At 39.3% G+C, this 16,630-nt stretch overlaps 2 protein-coding genes across 2 annotated transcripts; both read left to right on the top strand.

Annotated features, from left to right (window-relative positions):
- The first annotated feature begins 784 nt into the window (after nt 1–784).
- On the top strand, nt 785–5,800 carry dpm1 (dolichyl-phosphate mannosyltransferase subunit 1, catalytic). Its single transcript, XM_055188237.2, has 9 exons — nt 785–951; nt 1,190–1,289; nt 1,371–1,404; nt 1,485–1,561; nt 1,685–1,710; nt 2,646–2,741; nt 3,080–3,148; nt 5,137–5,251; nt 5,474–5,800. The coding sequence occupies exons 1-9, from the start codon at nt 821–823 to the stop codon at nt 5,576–5,578; spliced, it is 753 nt and encodes a 250-aa protein (XP_055044212.1). The 5' UTR covers nt 785–820; the 3' UTR covers nt 5,579–5,800.
- An 802-nt stretch (nt 5,801–6,602) lies between these two features.
- Nucleotides 6,603–14,947, top strand: adnpb (activity-dependent neuroprotector homeobox b). Its single transcript, XM_073875165.1, has 4 exons — nt 6,603–7,168; nt 10,582–10,698; nt 11,053–11,145; nt 11,236–14,947. The coding sequence occupies exons 2-4, from the start codon at nt 10,591–10,593 to the stop codon at nt 13,969–13,971; spliced, it is 2,937 nt and encodes a 978-aa protein (XP_073731266.1). The 5' UTR covers nt 6,603–7,168; nt 10,582–10,590; the 3' UTR covers nt 13,972–14,947.
- Nucleotides 14,948–16,630: the final 1,683 nt, after the last annotated feature.

Below are 16,630 nucleotides of genomic sequence, written 5' to 3' on the forward strand. Positions count from 1 at the left end.
CAAAACTATGGAAGTTAATGGGTACCATCAACTGTCTGCTTACCGTCATTTTTTTTTATTTGTTAAGAGAATCAAGAAACTCATACAGGTTTAAAACTACATAAGGGTGTGTAAATGATGACAGAATTTTCATTTTTTTGGCAAACTATCCAACAATTTAATTATTTTAAAGAGGACATTTCACAAGACATTTTTAAGATGTCAAACAAGTCTTTGGTGTCCCCAGAGTATGTATGTGAAGTTTTAGCTCAAAATACCATATAGACAATTTATTATATATTACAATTTCCACTTTGTAGGTGTGAGCAAAAATGTGCCATTTGTGTGTGTGTGTGTGTGTGTGTGTCCTTTTAAATGCAAATTAGCTGATTTCTGCACTAAATGGCAGTGTCGTGGTTGGATAGTGCAGATTAAGGGGCGGTATATTATCCCCTTCTGATTTTCACATATCATTGCAGAGAATGATTTACCAAAACTAAGTTACTGGGTTGTTCTTTTTCACATTTTCTAGGTTAACAGAAACACTGGGGACCCAATTATAGCACTTAAACATGAAAAAAGTCAACATTTGGTGATATGTCCCCTTTAAAACATCATCATTTTATCCCTATTTGTAGCAAAGTCGTAATTAAATAATTTTATTATAAACATATTTTTTTACTCGCAGTACTAGTATTAGTTAAATAACTATAAAACCGTATCGTATATTTAGTTGTTGTCCTTTGCTATATCTGCTGCGGAACCAAATAGTTGAGTAGGCGATTTCCACGGACATTTTAAGGAAAACATCCGGTGTTTATATGACGTCATAGACGCCAACATGGCGAACCGGAGAGGCAAAACGAAGACCCGGGAGCAGGCTGATAAATATTCTGTTCTGCTGCCGACCTACAATGAACGAGAAAACCTGCCATTGATTGTATGGTTGTTGGTGAAGTACTTTGGCGAGAGGTAATTCTGTTGTTATTCGTCTATGAGAGAGTTCCTCGGTAAAATCAAGTTCAGTGGACAGATTGTAACGTCGCTTCTAAATGATGAGCTGTCAGTGTCAACACCATGACAACCGAACCACCTGATTACTCTAAACTTATTATAAAAGAAAAGCACATATTTGGTTGATTCATAAAACATTATTTTTTATCTTTTATATCACGAATAAAAGTCTCATCACTTGTATGTTGTAATGCAGTGGCTACAACTACGAGATTATAGTCATTGATGATGGCAGTCCAGACGGGACGCTGCAGATCGCTGAGCAGTTGCAAAAGATTTACGGATCTGATAAGATTGTGAGTTGTGCCTAAATTTACACACTTTTGCAAACTTATTGTTAGTATAATGAAGTTTGGCTAAACTTGATACTTTTTTAGGTCTTGAAACCTCGAGCACAAAAACTTGGATTAGGTATGTTGGCTAATGTTTGTTTATTTAGTACTTCCTAAAGAGAAAGTTGTAAAGTTACTCACACATTAATATCATTTCAGGAACTGCTTACATTCATGGCATTAAACATGCTACAGGAAACTTTGTTATTATCATGGATGCAGATCTTTCACATCATGTAAGCTGCAATTTATATTTTTTTATATTGCTTTGAATTAAAATAAATCTGTAGCAGCATTTAGTAAGTAACAACTTTGTGGATCATCTGTGTACACAATGCGTTTGTTTTTCTTTTTTACAGCCAAAATTTATTCCAGAATTTATTGAGTAAGTAACATTTACCTTACAGTAACAGTAACTTACATTACCTTTTGCTTTTGCTGTGATATTGTTTAGTGTAGCTTTGCATGAATATTATTACCAGATCTAATCGTATATCAGAATAAAACTAGATGAGGTCGGCACACCACAGCTCCCAAACCTATACATTTGTTATTAGACTTCTTAAAGATGTTGTTTCAAGCACAAAGGGTCTTTATCAAATTAATGAAATACTCCAGAAACAGCCCTATGTACCTCCAAGTGATTGACAAACAGGCAAAAATGATCAAGTGCCTTAAAAAGGTACCATCTTAAAGGGACACTCCCCTTAAAAAAAAGTTCAACATTTGATTTTTACCATTTTGGAATCCATTCAGCTGATCTTTGGGTCTTGCGCTACCACTTTTAGCATAGCATAATTCATTGAATCTGATTAGACCATTAGCATTGCGCTAAAAATAACTAAAGAGTTTCAATATTTTTCCTATTTAAAACTTGACTCTTCTGTAGTTACATCGTGTACTTAGACTGAGAGAAAATTAAAAGTTGTGATTTTCTAGGCCGATATGGCTAGGAATTATACTCTCATTCTGGCATAACTATTTTGGGCAGTGCATAATACCATTACACCTGCTGCAGCCATGTTACATCAGCAAAGTCCTTGATTATTTTGCCAGAATTAGGCATATTAAATAGGAAAAATATCCTGTTTGGTTATTTTTAAGCGCAACAATCAGCTGAATGGACTCTAAAACGGTGGAGATGAAATGTTTAACTCTGGGGGAGCTGGAAAATTAGCATATTTTCAAAAAAAAGTGGAATGTCACTGCCTTCTGGACACTAGGGCACACAAATTAAAAATGAAAGTGATCTTTACCCCAAATGTATTCATAAATTCAGTTCTAACACCATCCAATCCTATGCATGTGTTGACTGTTCAGAAAACAAAGAGAAGGTGGATATGACCTGGTGTCCGGTACAAGATACAGAGGAGATGGTGGAGTCTATGGTTGGGACCTGCGCAGAAAACTAATCAGGTGTGTGGCTTTAAACTTAGGAGATTGATGCAATTCTTACCCATCTTATTTTCATCTGTATATCTAGAATGTTGGACACACAACATTTAAGGGGGTGTGGTTGATATTTTATCAGTTCATGTATTCTCTTAAAGCTTTGATAACACCATGGTCTACAATTTGGAATTGAGGAACAATACAGGCATTGCAAATTTGACAAACACAAATCTATAAATGATGTTGAACTTCAATTATTATGCGTAACAGAAGCCAGTGTGTGAAAAGGTTTATTGCGAGTGCTTTTTCGCATTAAATTACCTTCTTTGAGAAAAATCTAATGACTATTGTTTTATTTCTAGTCGAGGAGCAAACTTCATCACACAAGTGCTACTCAGACCAGGAGCATCTGATCTTACAGGGAGTTTTAGGTAAGTTTTAAGTACTATTCAGAGTTTTACCATAGGGAGGTGGGGTAAAGCAATTTTTATCGAAGCTTCTCAGTGATTTTAGTCCTTTCTGAATGCTCCATGTCAGTAATCATTACGGCGACTTTTACTTTTTGTAAAAAGGCCGGGAGAAATTACCTCTAATACTAATCCAGTGCGAATAGGCCGGCTATAAATATACACATAAATTTCGTCATTTCCTGTTATTTTGCGGGTTTCTTTCAAATATAAAAGCGCTTAAAGAAGCATTTACTTGCGTTTTAGGTCAAAAAACAAGTCAGTGGCAAGTCAGTTCCTGAATACCAGGACACAGGCGTTAAAAAAAGCACAGAACTGTTTCTGAAACTGACGTTCTCCCCAAGCTGAAATTAAACAGTGTGTTTTGAGTTTTCCTCGTCTGTGTCATTTTGTTTGCACATGTGATATCAGGAAGCAAGGTATTGTGCACGTGACGAAGTGAGAGGTGACATGCTGCGTAATCGAGTTACCCCTCCCACTTCAAACTGTTTTACTGAGATTTCCAATCCAGTGCAAATTGACCATCAATAATACAGACGTCCTGTCGTAAAATTACATCACGCCATCTACCCCCGTAAAACTAATCCCGTCAGAATAGGGCTTTAGACATGTTAAAAGATTACTCGACTTATATAAAAAAAAAAATCCTGATAATTTACTCACCCCCGTGTCATTCAAGATGATTATGTCGTTTTTTTCTCCAGTTGAAAATAAATTTATTTTTTTGAGGAAAATATTCCAGAATTTTCTCCATGACTTTACATATTATTAGGTTATCACACCAAAAGGTCACAAGTTGCATATGTGAAACTCATATTTGTGGATAATTTGCAACAATAAACTGCACAAAGACATTAATTAGTATCGTTCCACATACAACAATGTTGGAACGGTCAACTTTCTCCACACTTGTAAACACTGGAGTGGTACTTTCGCATACGCCATACGCGACCTTTCACCGTGATTACATAATACTTGGAGGAACACGCCCACATTTTGGGAGTTTGGCTTGTTCACCGTATCTCCCGGAGTTGGATGGGTCCATGCATGCCTTTCTCATCTCCGTGCGTGCTGTGGCTGTCTTGCGCAGCCCCCCTGGCTTGGCTTGGCGCAGGGACGGGATGTGAATGGCTCCAGCTGGCATACTGCTCCCAATGGGTGCCAAATGGCGGAAACATTTTCCTACTTGTGTGTTGTGATTTGTGTGGTCGCACCGTGTGCAGATGGCAAGGTCATGGGACGCAGCGATCTTTTAACAGTATACATACTGGGAACTATATTCTCAGAAGGCGAAGCACTACTACTTGGATCCCAGTATGTATACTGTTAAAAGATGGCTGTGTCTCATATGACCTTGTTATTTGTACACGGTGTGACTATACAAATCACAACACATAAATAGGAAAATGTTCGTGTTATTTTGTCACTTATTGGGAACAGTTTGCTAGCTGGAGCTATTCACTTCCAGTCTTTGTGCTAAGCTAAGCTAGCAGGGGCTGCGTCAGACAGAGTTGCAGAGCGCACGGAGATGAAAAGGGTATGTATTGTCGAGCTCTGGGGGATGCGGTGAGTGGGCTGAACTCCCAGAGTGTGGGCGTGTTCCTTTAAGGTCACACTGGCGGGTCACACCGCTAGTGCAAGACGAGGAGTTGTGCTTAAAAAATACTTGACGAAAATGATGATAGTTTTGTTAGATAAGACCCTTATGCCTCATTTAAAACTGAATTTTAAACTGCATTGAAACTGTAAACTGTTGAAGTCCACTATATGGAAAAAATCCTGGAATGTTTTCCTAAAAAACTTCTTCTCGACTGAACAAAAAAAAAGACATAAACATCTTGGATGATATGGGGGTGATTAAATTATCCGATTTTTTTATGAAAGTGAAATATTCCATTAAATGAATGAATTGTTTATTATATTGTTATTAAACTGTCTTTTATGTGTTTTAGGCTCTATAAGAAAGAGGTACTGGAAAAACTGGTAGAGCAGTGTGTGTCAAAAGGCTATGTTTTTCAAATGGAGATGATTATCCGTGCTAGACAACTGGGCTATACAATTGGAGAGGTCAGCATACTTCTGTCATTTCCTATTTTTTTTGTAAAAGTCATGATCATCTTGTTTTTATAATTTGCTTATTAATGTGTAATTACATAAGAATAAGGCAATTTTGCACAATTACTATAACATCTGTTCTGTTATTAGTTTGTGCATGTATTAACTATTTGTAGTACCTAGTCTTTTATTATATGCTTTACTGAATTGATGTTTTATGTATCTGTCACACAGGTTCCTATTTCATTTGTGGATCGCGTTTATGGAGAGTCCAAGTTAGGTGGAAATGAAATCGTGTCGTTTGTGAAAGGATTGCTCACACTGTTTGCCACTACATGACCTTTGACCTCATTTGGTTTTGTTTAGCATTCTAATGTATGATCAGTGCTTATCATCATTGCAATGCACCTGACATTCATGCTCTCTGAGGAATTAATGACAAAATGTTAGTTGCATTTCTGTGGCTTTTTGCCACAAAATCCACAGATATGAAAGCACACATGGTTAGATGTTAAGAACAAGAGCTTTTGTATGGATATTTTGCTTTGACTGCTTTATTTGTGTCTTGGATCATTTTGGTTTATATTTTGAAATAAACATCATAGATGTTAAAAAAAGTTAATACATTTGTGTTTTACATTGTGAGATATCCGTATTTTTTGGAAAGCCCAAACACCGCTTTAGAAACATTTTTATACCTTTATATAGTGCAATAAAATGTCTTTCAACATCTTTTGGATTATGCAGTTAATCTAGCTACATAAGATTTGGGACATCGTGTGTTGATAATAACAGATGCAAACCAATGCTGCTTAGTAAAATGCACTGAAATTCGTCCAGTCACTGGAAAACCATACGGTATACCTATGAGTCATTTCCGCGTGGTTGACATTAACCCCTAATGATATTTCCAAAAGAAAAAATTGTTTCCTCTTCTCCATTGGTATACAGTGTGCAGAACACACTAGACTAGTATATAAGACACTTCTCAAAATGAGTTCAATGCCCTGGTCATCAAGTTGAGTGCACAGGGACATGCAGGGTGGGGCAACAACTCCAGAGCTCATGGGCCAGAGGCTGGGTTGAATGTTTATCAGTGCTCAAGGGCCAGTGGGTGGGGAAATCACCATTGCTCAGTCTGCAACCCCAGCACTTCACATCCAGAAGTAGTCCCGGTGAGTTACAGCGCCACCACCTGAGCACATACTACTGCTCAGTGGGTACTGAGGCACTGTATACATCCGACTCTCTGCGGGGTTAGATACCAGATGCAGAATTGACGCAGACGCCTCCATCCAATCAACTTTCACCAGGTGGCGCCCCCTATTGGTGTCATTTAGGTAACTATTACAGCACAATTGAATAAAACACCATATGCGCAAATAGACACCCTTGTGGGAGTCTCTGTGAAATTCAGGTAAGCAATTAAATTACTTTATGACTACAAATTGATTTGATGGTCGCCCGGTACCTCTCCCCACAAATTCCCAGACCCAAAATATGTCTGTCGGCACAAAGCTTTTTTATGCTAATCAAACACGCATGTCACTTCCGCCCGTTTTCACACGCCATTTTGGATCGTGTAGGTACTGGACCGGGTCGTATTGTTATAAGTGGATGGCGGATTACGTTAATTGTTGTCAATTATATCGTCATTGCGCGTCCGTGCATCCATCGTGAACCCAGCGGGCGCTCGGTGTCTCGCTCCCTTTCTCTATGTTAATACCCGCTCTCAACCAAAGCCACTACAGGAGCCGCTAGATGCAGCAGTTCATCCCCGCCAGACAGACAGCTCTGGGTCGGCCCGTGACAGGAGTCGAGCTCCCTCTTTCGGCGTGGTGTGTCCGCCCGTAGAGCGGACGACGAGACGCTTGGAGCGCGAAGAAGGGAAGTGAGATCGCGCTAGCACAAAGCGGGAGCCCGGGTCAGGTAAAGTCTTTTCCAGCAGCGTGTAAACCGAACCAGAGTAAACAATAAGCAGGCTAACCAGTTAACAGCAGACCTCAGGTGGAGAAATCTAGCTGGTCGCGTGTGTCATGCAGTTGCTGCACGTTGATGCGATGCAGGCTGGACGCTGCAGCAGGTCGCAGATTAAAGGAAAGTTTCCTTGATGTTTGGACAGTTTAGTGTAACTGAGAGGCTTTGAGACAGGCGGTGGTCTTTATCATCCACAGACTTGGATTGTTTTGACAGTGAGGCTCAATAAGGGTTCATTGTCAACTAAAACGTAGTGCTGCTATCAGCTCAGCGCGTGCTGTTTTAATAATAATAATGTTTATTCATTTTGCACTTTTTACTAGGTTTTTATTCAGTGGATCTCAACCTTTTTGACTTTATTAATCTTTGTCCACAACAATATTTTAAGGACCCTACTCACTGTTTCTACCTAGTAAAATATTCAAGAGCTTGGCATGGCTAGAAAGATGTATTATTTATTATAAAAATAACCAAACACTAATAAATATCTTGCTTTTTAGCTCTTTAATGCTATTTAATGCCATTTTAATAATTTAATGCCCTCCACTTGAAAAAATACTGTAGTATACTTTAGTGTTTACTATAGTACACTAGTATACAGCTAGTATACTACTTTAGTATACTATAGAATGTACTACAATTTATCAAATCACTTTAGTAAAGTGTTGTTATTTCTATAATACATTACAGTGCCACAATTTACTACAGGTTACTGTGGTAAATGCTACTAAAGTATACTTTAGTGGTTTTCATGTGGACCCCATGGAGGTTTTTTGAGGCCCTCAGTGGGCTCTGGACCCCTGCTTGACAAACACTGCCCAGATCATGTCAATAGACCAACGTGCGACTCATTGCTCACTAAATGGTCATCTGATCTGTGTTGTTTTTCTCATCGTTGTGTTGTCCCCACCTGATTTGTTGTTGCATTGTGTAATTTATCATAATAGGTGATTATGCCTTTGTAAACAGACAGTGCTGTTTTTATATATTTGCCAACATTTATCCTTTGCATTCAGGTAGTTGCAGTATAGAAATAATGAATCATTTTTATGGCATGATTCGAACTCAAAGCCAGTGGAATTGTATTGCTTGTGTTGGACACCTTCCTTATATTTATCATGTTGTATTTTGTCCACAAGTATAACTCATACAATACTACTTTTTCAGATGTAACCGTTTGTTTGGTTAGGGATGAGCAGATTGCATTGAGATCCTGAAAGGGGGTTTCATTTCAAGACAGGCTTTCATCTCTGGCATTCTGTTTAAAATGAATTGTTTATCTCATATTTGTAGATTTCATTTGTCCGTACACAAACACATCTTTATAGTAAGGAATCAGCTCCACCAAAAGCAGACTGCAGATGTAGCTTTCACACTCGGGCCTCTGCTGCTACCTCAATAGGAGGCGCCATTCCAGGGCTATAATGCAGAAGACAGCACAAAAAAGGGAGCGGGAAAGGGCAGGCAGTACAGGGAGAGGCTTATATAACATGGAGGGTGAACTGTCCTCTAGCGCCATCTATAGAGTCAGGGAGAAGATGAGGAACGCCTTACCCAAAGTGAGAGAGCACCCATTGCTGATCCTTGTTTATGCAGGGTTTGCTTGTCATTGGTACAGCCAGCATCTGCCTCATGACCTTTGATGATCTCTGACCTCAATACAGTGGTTTGCAGTGAGTTTTGATGTGAAAAAGAAAGATTTAGGCCTCTTAGACACAGCTTAACTGGATGTGTGTTAGTTTTTCGGTTTTATGATCATTTTTAAAAAGCATTAGTAAGCTAGCTTTTCTATTCTATATTTAGTATGCAACTCATTAGCCCAGGCTGTAAAGAGGTACTTGACTTGTTTGTTTTGCTTTAGGCCATTACCTCACCTTAGTGACCATTTAAGCATGTGATGATAAACTAGGGACTAAATACTACAGACAGTATGTTCATGCTATGGATTTGGTTGCCAGTTAATGGCCAGTCTGATAGGATCATAGTAAAATGAATTACTAGATCTAGATACTACACCACATAAAAAAATTATCTGGGGGTTCATTCAGATGATTGCAATTCAAAACGGGTCATATATGAGATATATGTTGAACAACAGTTAGGGCTGTCACGATTATGAAATTTGGCTGACGGTTAATTGCCTAATAAATTGTGGCGATTAATTGCCTGTTTTAGGGCTTTAAAGGTTATGACGATTAATTGTCCGTTTTATTGCTTTGCCATTTTAATTTTTCTCATATTTTTTGTTTGTTCATGAATTAATTTTCACACTTTGTTGTGATTGCACAATATTTAATTTAAATAAGGTACACATGGCAGTAAATAGTAATACACATAACACATATTTTAAAAGTTATTATTTAATGCATATATTTTTTTAAAAACTGAAAATTCTTCATAAGAAGTAAAACATAATAAAGTATATGAAAAATAACTGAAAATAAAAATGCAATCAAAATAACTTAACCAGAACCGGCCTTAAAGGTGCAGTGTGTAATTTTCAGAAGGATCTCTTGACAGAAATGCAAAATAATATACAAAACTTTATTATCAGGGGTGTATAAAGACCTTTCATAATGAACCATTATGTGTTTATTACCTTAGAATTAGACATTTTATCTACATGCACAGAGGGTCCCCTTACATAGAAGTCGCCATTTTGTGCCACCATGTTTTTACAGAAGCTCTTAACGGACAAACTTTTTTACTAAGTTGTCTCTAGCGATGACATGTTTGTCCGGTGGCGGCTATCGTAGCTTCTCTATGTGTTTCAAAAGCGAGGGGTGAGCCGTGGACTAATCCGTTGGTTGCAATTCGCAACCTCGCCACTAGATGCCGCTAAAATTTACACACTACACCTTTAAATAATAGCCAATTCTACTAAGGCCATATTAGACCACATGTCTGTAGTGGCTGCAAAAAAATCAATTCGTTACATATCCTTAAGAATAGCATCCTTCGGTTCCTTGAATTTGGAATTGCTGTTTTGGAAATGAATGTTTTTTCCTGGCAGTTCATACTGCTTATCAAAGTTTTGCAGCAATTCTTTAAATGGCGTTTCTTCCACTGGATTGAATGGCTTTGCAATGTATCGCGTTACACTGTCAGTTAAGAGCGCCATCAGATACGGTCTCAGATACGGCTCCCCTTGTGTTTTTTAGAGAGATGTGCAATCATCGCGGTGATCTGAAATCACCGCGATGAGGTTGAACATTTGCGATGAGACGATTATTTAATAATTGTGACAGCCCTAACAACAGTGACGTTAACATATAACAATATGGTAATAACATTGTAATTATCATGAATTATATTTGATGCATATATGAGGATCCAAATGAATTAATTTATTAATTTGTTTCTAGGTGGGCAGAATGTTTCAACTCCCAGCCAACAACCTCACCAGTCTAAGGAAAGCTAGAAAAAATGTGAAAAAAGTGCTGGGCGACATTGGCTTTGAGTTTTGCAAGGAGCATATTGATGTAAGTATATCAGATTTTTGGGCTACACAAGTTAAATGTACCGTTAAATGCCTTAAATGTACTTAAGGCTAGTGCTGTATTAGGCAAAATGACTGTTTGGTTGAAGCTTTTAAACTTTTGTCAGGGCAAACCTATATTGAGAATCTTACTTCTTCGAGAAATCTTAGATTTAGAAAAATGTTTTCTAGATTTATATGGAGTTGCACTAATTTTTTAAAATATGCTTGCAATGTCTCTTTGTAAATTATCTCTTTTTATAAATAAAATAAGACTTTTATGTAGCTTTTGATCTTTTTGTAATGAGACATCATACCATGTTTATTTTCACTCTGTGCTGCTGCTTTTCTCTCTCAGGACTATAAAGACTTTGTTCCCAATGAGTTCTACATTAAGAACACCACATGGGACGATGTGTGCATGTGGGATCCCTCGATGACCAAATCACAAGTGAGTAATTTCTAAAATCATACTAAATCAAAGCAGAATCTTTTCTGTTTTGTCAGTTTTCCTGACTCATTGTCGTCTTTGTCTTCTCAGGAGTACCGCTCGAAGCCATTCTGTTGTTCAGGATGTACATTCTCCTCGAAATTTTTTTCCGCCTACAAGAGTCACTTTCGTAATGTGCACAGCGAGGACTTTGAAAATCGCATTCTCCTGAACTGCCCGTATTGCACTTACAATGGAAACAAAAAGACTTTGGAGACGCATATTAGACTGTTTCATATGCCTAATGTGGTTCGGCAGAATGCAGGAGGACTTGTGGGGGTCGGCTTGAAGGACGGTGCACGCCTGGATAAAAAGCGTGATAATGTAGAACAGGCGGTGTACTATTGTAAGAAATGCACTTACAGGGACCCACTATATAATGTCGTCCGGAAACATATCTACCGGGAACATTTCCAACACGTAGCGGCACCATACCTGTTTAGGCCAGGTGAGAAGGCGACACCACCCAATGGGAAAACAGCAGGTTCTGGTACGGGGACAGGGAGCAATGCCAGTTCCAACAGCTCTACTGGTGGTGCCAACAGCACAAGCAACGCCATCCACTGCAAACGATGCCTCTTTATACCACGCACTTATGAAGCACTTGTGCAGCACGTCATTGAAGACCATGAACGCATTGGCTATCAGGTGACTGCCATGATTGGACATACCAATGTAGTGGTACCTCGGGCAAAGCCTGTAATTATGATGTCTCCTAAGGTTCAGGGGGAGAAAGGCGTCATTGGTTTAATGGCAAAGGGTGCAGTAGTGACACCCGGAGTGAGACCTTTATCCGCTCAGCAACTGAGTCGAATTATCATTCCAAAAGGAAGTTTGAACTCAACTGGGCTCCTGTCAGGTGTTCACATGAAACAGGGTGCGTTTGGTCTTAAGCCAGGCCAGAACATCGTAGGACAAAAGGTGCCAATGCCTCAGCAGTCTCAAACACACAAACCTCAAATTACTGCCAGCAGTCTGCGCAGCGCCGTCTCCGCATCACCCTCCACCGCTATACTGAAGATTCCTCAGCTGAACTCGCGCGTTCAGGCAGCGGCTACAACCGTATCATCATCTGTTACCTCTAAGAAAGGCAACTCCGTCATTGGCACATCTTATACTCAAAAATGGAAGATCTGCACCATCTGCAATGAGCTCTTTCCGGAAAACGTCTACAGCTCACATTTCGAAAAGGAGCACAAAGCTGAAAAGGTGCCGGCGGTGGCCAACTACATAATGAAAATACACAATTTCACTAGCAAGTGCTTATACTGCAACCGATACTTAACCAGCGACACACTTCTTAACCACATGCTGATTCATGGCCTATCCTGCCCACACTGCAGAGCCACGTTCAATGATGTTGAAAAATTGGTGACGCACATGCGAGCGGCGCATCCCAACGAATCCGTGGGGCCACGTACGGACTCTCCCCTTACTTTCGACCTCACACTTCAGCAGGGTAATCCAAAAAACGTCCAGCTGATCGTCACCACTTATAACATGCGAGATGCTCCCGAAGAATCCGTGGCATTTCACGCCCAAAACAACGCGTCGCCAACTTCTGAAGTAAATAACGTCCCAAAGATGCCTCAAGATGCCTCAATAGACGTCATACCAACACGGACTATGACCCAAACTGCTGTACCTTACAAGAAAGATGTCGGAAAAACGCTTTGTCCTCTTTGTTTTTCTATTCTTAAAGGACCTATCTCCGATTCTCTAGCTCACCATTTACGTGAACGGCATCAAGTTATACAGACGGTTCATCCCGTGGAAAAGAAATTGACCTACAAGTGCATCCATTGCCTCGGTGTCTACACTAGTAACATGACCGCTTCCACGATCACCTTGCATCTAGTGCATTGCCGCGGGGTAAGCAAAAGTCAAAACGGCCGACCCTCTCCGTCCCCCAGAGTTATGCAGGCCCAAGGCGCTGGACTCAAAAGGGCGGGTTTAGCAAACTATGACCAAACTGAGCCAAAGAAAAAAAGAGTGGAGACAGATGACCAGCCTAAGCAGAGCCCGCCAACATCAGCTGACAAACAAGAAGACACCGTAGTCTTCGCCTTGGACCCAAAGGGTCATGAGAATGAATCATACGAAGCACGTAAAGCTTTCCTTACTCAGTACTTCAACAGGCAACCGTACCCGACTCGACAAGAGATAGAGAAGCTTGCGTCCAGCCTCTGGCTTTGGAAATCTGACATCGCAAGCCACTTCTCGAATCGTCGGAGAAGATGCACGTTTAACTGCGAGACACTAAACGTTCGCGTCTTACTTGGGTTTAAAATGGAAGAGGTTATACGTTCGCAACATCCCATGAACTTTGACTCAAAGTGGTATTTTAAGGGCCACGAACATGAACGGAGTAGTCGAACTTCTAGAACTCGCATAGGGCGATCTGCGAATGCCATTCGCTTGAAACAAAGAGCTACAGCCAATGGTGACCCGCAACAAAAGCAGACGTTAACAAGGATGGCTGCCAAAGCCTCGCTTTACGCAAACGGAAATGATTTAACAAAGAGCACCTTAAAACCAGGAGCACTTGTCGATTCAGAAGCAATCGCTGTGGACTCGGACAGTGATAATGAAAATGCTGTTAAACAGTCAGGTAGTAGTGAAGAAACACAGATCGATAATACAGTGGATGGGAGTGACTCTGACATCAAAGACAAAACCCACGCCGAAAACGGTTATGGGCCGATAGATGGCAAAAAGGAGAACGCCAGTCAGGTATCACATACAAGCTTGAACAATCGAAATCAGAGAACCAAGCAACAGGTCTAATCCCAGGACAGGGTTTTTAAAATGCACATCTACGTATACTTTTGCATAATTTTTAACTTACACCAACGACGCTGCCTCATTGAACTTTTGGACCTTGGTTACAGATGGTAGCTGTAAGGATATATTCCTTCCTCATATCTTAAAGCCATTTGAAAGGCAAAAAGTCATATTTTGCAGTTGTTAAGTATGAACATTTCAATTCTGAAGCCAGGGGGTGGGCGCTCCATAGGGAAGGAAAATACCGAACATGCACCAAACATGATCTGCCTTTAGTTTCTTTAACGTAAGCAGAAACATTTATGTCACTAATGTGTTTATTAATGCCACAGGTATGTTAACATAAAGAAAAGGTAGTGTATATTTGTACAGTGTTTTAAGGAGATGTGTAGGTGTTCCCGCTTATTAAAAAAAATGGTTATACTTTTTTGTGCTCACACTTAACAGTCTTATGTTCTACATTGGTTCACATCGGATGTGACAATGGATGTGGCTTTGGTGGCTGTTTACGTTTATTTAAAAAAATGTATAGCATTTTGCTAAAAAAATATATATATATAAGTATAAAAATGCAATTTGAAAAAGAGCATAATCTCTTGCTTTTCTTTTGCCTGTTTATAATTGAAGTATCTTTTTTATAAATATATTTATCAACCTGTGTTTTACGTTAAGTGCAGCTTTCATCTACGCCTGGCCTAACCTCAGAGAGAGCGGCAATTTGATTGACCACTGTAGCATTGTGTTAAATAGACTAAACTGTGTTTGGTTCAGCTTCTGCTGAATGCAATTTTTTTCCTCTTTCAACAGTTACACTTTCTTTATCAAGATGGACCCTTGGTATTCACTTTAATTTTGTGTATGTTTAAATATGTGACCTCCAGTTTATGTTTCGTTTTTCCCATTTATTCTGTTTTTGTCACTGTAAGCATTTCTGAATAAACTCTATTGTGTTGTCCTTTTCACAATGCTTCTAACCCGGGCCAGACTCTAGTGTCTTTGTCTTTTCTTTCATAAGGATGACTTCATTTATTATTTGAGTAATCTGGTAATTACATCTTGCAATTTCTGCTTTGACTTTAATAAAATTTGAGCGTCCATGTCTCAATAACCCTCACAGCATTTGGACACAAGGATTCCTCAGGGTTCCCACGAAAGTTGAAAATATACACATAGATACAGGTCATGAAAAGTGCTTGAATCTATTTCATGCTAGAAGTTTTCTGGAAAAAAGTCTATATTATTCCCTGTGTAGTGTAGGATAATGTCATAAAAATTCTAGACTTTTTAAGCACACGTGCTAAACTGTTTGCTTTAAATGCTTACATCTTCTGTATGCGAATGTTGATTCATACCAAAATGCTTTTTTGCATAGTTGTGTTTGACACACGAAAACATCTCTGGTTACGTATGTAACTGTTGTTCCCTGAGAAGGAAACGAGACGCTGCGTCTCCCTTGCCATACTTCCTGCGTCCCTGTAACGCCGACTATGGCAATATTTCAGATAGCGATATACTTCCTGGCTCCCGCGTCACTCTGTCTTTGTCATTAAACCTCACCATTGGTTGAATTTAATGTACACATTCAGACGCACTTACCCCTGGAGGCATCCCCAAAGTGTCACCGCAGTGACGCAGCGCGAGTTCCCTCAAAAGGGAACTTTAACAATGTATATTAAAAGGTAAGACGATGTAACCTTACTCTCATTTGAAATGTGTCCCCACATTTCGTCCTTGAATTTGAGGGTATTGGACCTGGAAAGTCCTTCAAAGGGCCTTGAATTTGAAGTTAACTAAGGTGTGGGAACCCTGATTCCTGTATGTTAGAGCAGGGGTTCACAAACTTTTATTTTAAGTTCCACCTAGATGGATATAAACTTTATTTAGTCTAGACTCACCAAAATAAATTTGTAAATGAAAACAATACACGTTTATTCTAGGAGTATGTAAAATGTAAGTGTAAGTTTAATTGCAAAATGATTTTTTTTTACCTCAGAGTAAAATATAATTGCTATTGCTATGTTAGAGGACTGTGCTACCTGTAGTGCTCTTTCTGTTGTAAGTGGTAAAGGTCTATAAGTCTGTTATTGTTTTATTGCAGCGGTACCCAAACTTGGTCCTGGAGGGCCTGCAGAGTTTTGCTCCAGCTTGCTTTAGCACTGTGAGTTTCTAATGGGCTGCTTCAGTTGTGTTTGATTAGGGTCGGAACTAAACTCTGCAGAACATCGACCCTCCAGGAACCAGTTTGGGTACCCCAGACTATTAGCATTAGTTCTGGTGGAGAAGAGAAATAAATGTATAATGAAATGAAGCCATTTTAATGATGTGTAATATTTTGAGTTATGATGAGGTAATAATGTGCCAACTTTAATTTTTAAAACTTGAAATCTCATGGACCATTTACAGTCAATGGGGTTTTATTTAAGCAGCAGCTACTCTATACAGAAGTCTGACTTTTCTTCTCCAACAGTCTCTTTATTGTCCCTAAACTTGGTGCTTAAAATGTTTTTCACAGAGATCCCCTACTTTGGTTCCCAAAAGAACCATTCAGTCATAGGTTTTTAAAAGACCAATTCTTTCTTAGCTTTTTAAATTCTTTCACCACAGAAAACCTTTTGTGAAACATAGAGGTTTTTTGGATGGTAAAGGTTTTGTTATGAAACCA

The sequence above is a fragment of the Misgurnus anguillicaudatus genome, chromosome 13 (genome assembly GCF_027580225.2).
Source record: "Misgurnus anguillicaudatus chromosome 13, ASM2758022v2, whole genome shotgun sequence".
In the NCBI taxonomy this organism is placed as follows: Eukaryota; Metazoa; Chordata; class Actinopteri; order Cypriniformes; family Cobitidae; genus Misgurnus; species Misgurnus anguillicaudatus.

Bases quoted from the DNA above. Each gene is read 5' to 3' on its own strand.
- dpm1 (XM_055188237.2), top strand. From the start codon at position 821: ATGGCGAACCGGAGAGGCAAAACGAAGACCCGGGAGCAGGCTGATAAA. The intron at 1,290-1,370 runs GTGAGTTGTGCC...ATACTTTTTTAG, and splicing joins TTTACGGATCTGATAAGATT to GTCTTGAAACCTCGAGCACA. The intron at 1,562-1,684 runs GTAAGCTGCAAT...TCTTTTTTACAG, and splicing joins ATGCAGATCTTTCACATCAT to CCAAAATTTATTCCAGAATT.
- adnpb (XM_073875165.1), top strand. From the start codon at position 10,591: ATGTTTCAACTCCCAGCCAACAACCTCACCAGTCTAAGGAAAGCTAGA. The intron at 10,699-11,052 runs GTAAGTATATCA...TTTCTCTCTCAG, and splicing joins TTTGCAAGGAGCATATTGAT to GACTATAAAGACTTTGTTCC. The intron at 11,146-11,235 runs GTGAGTAATTTC...TTGTCTTCTCAG, and splicing joins CCTCGATGACCAAATCACAA to GAGTACCGCTCGAAGCCATT.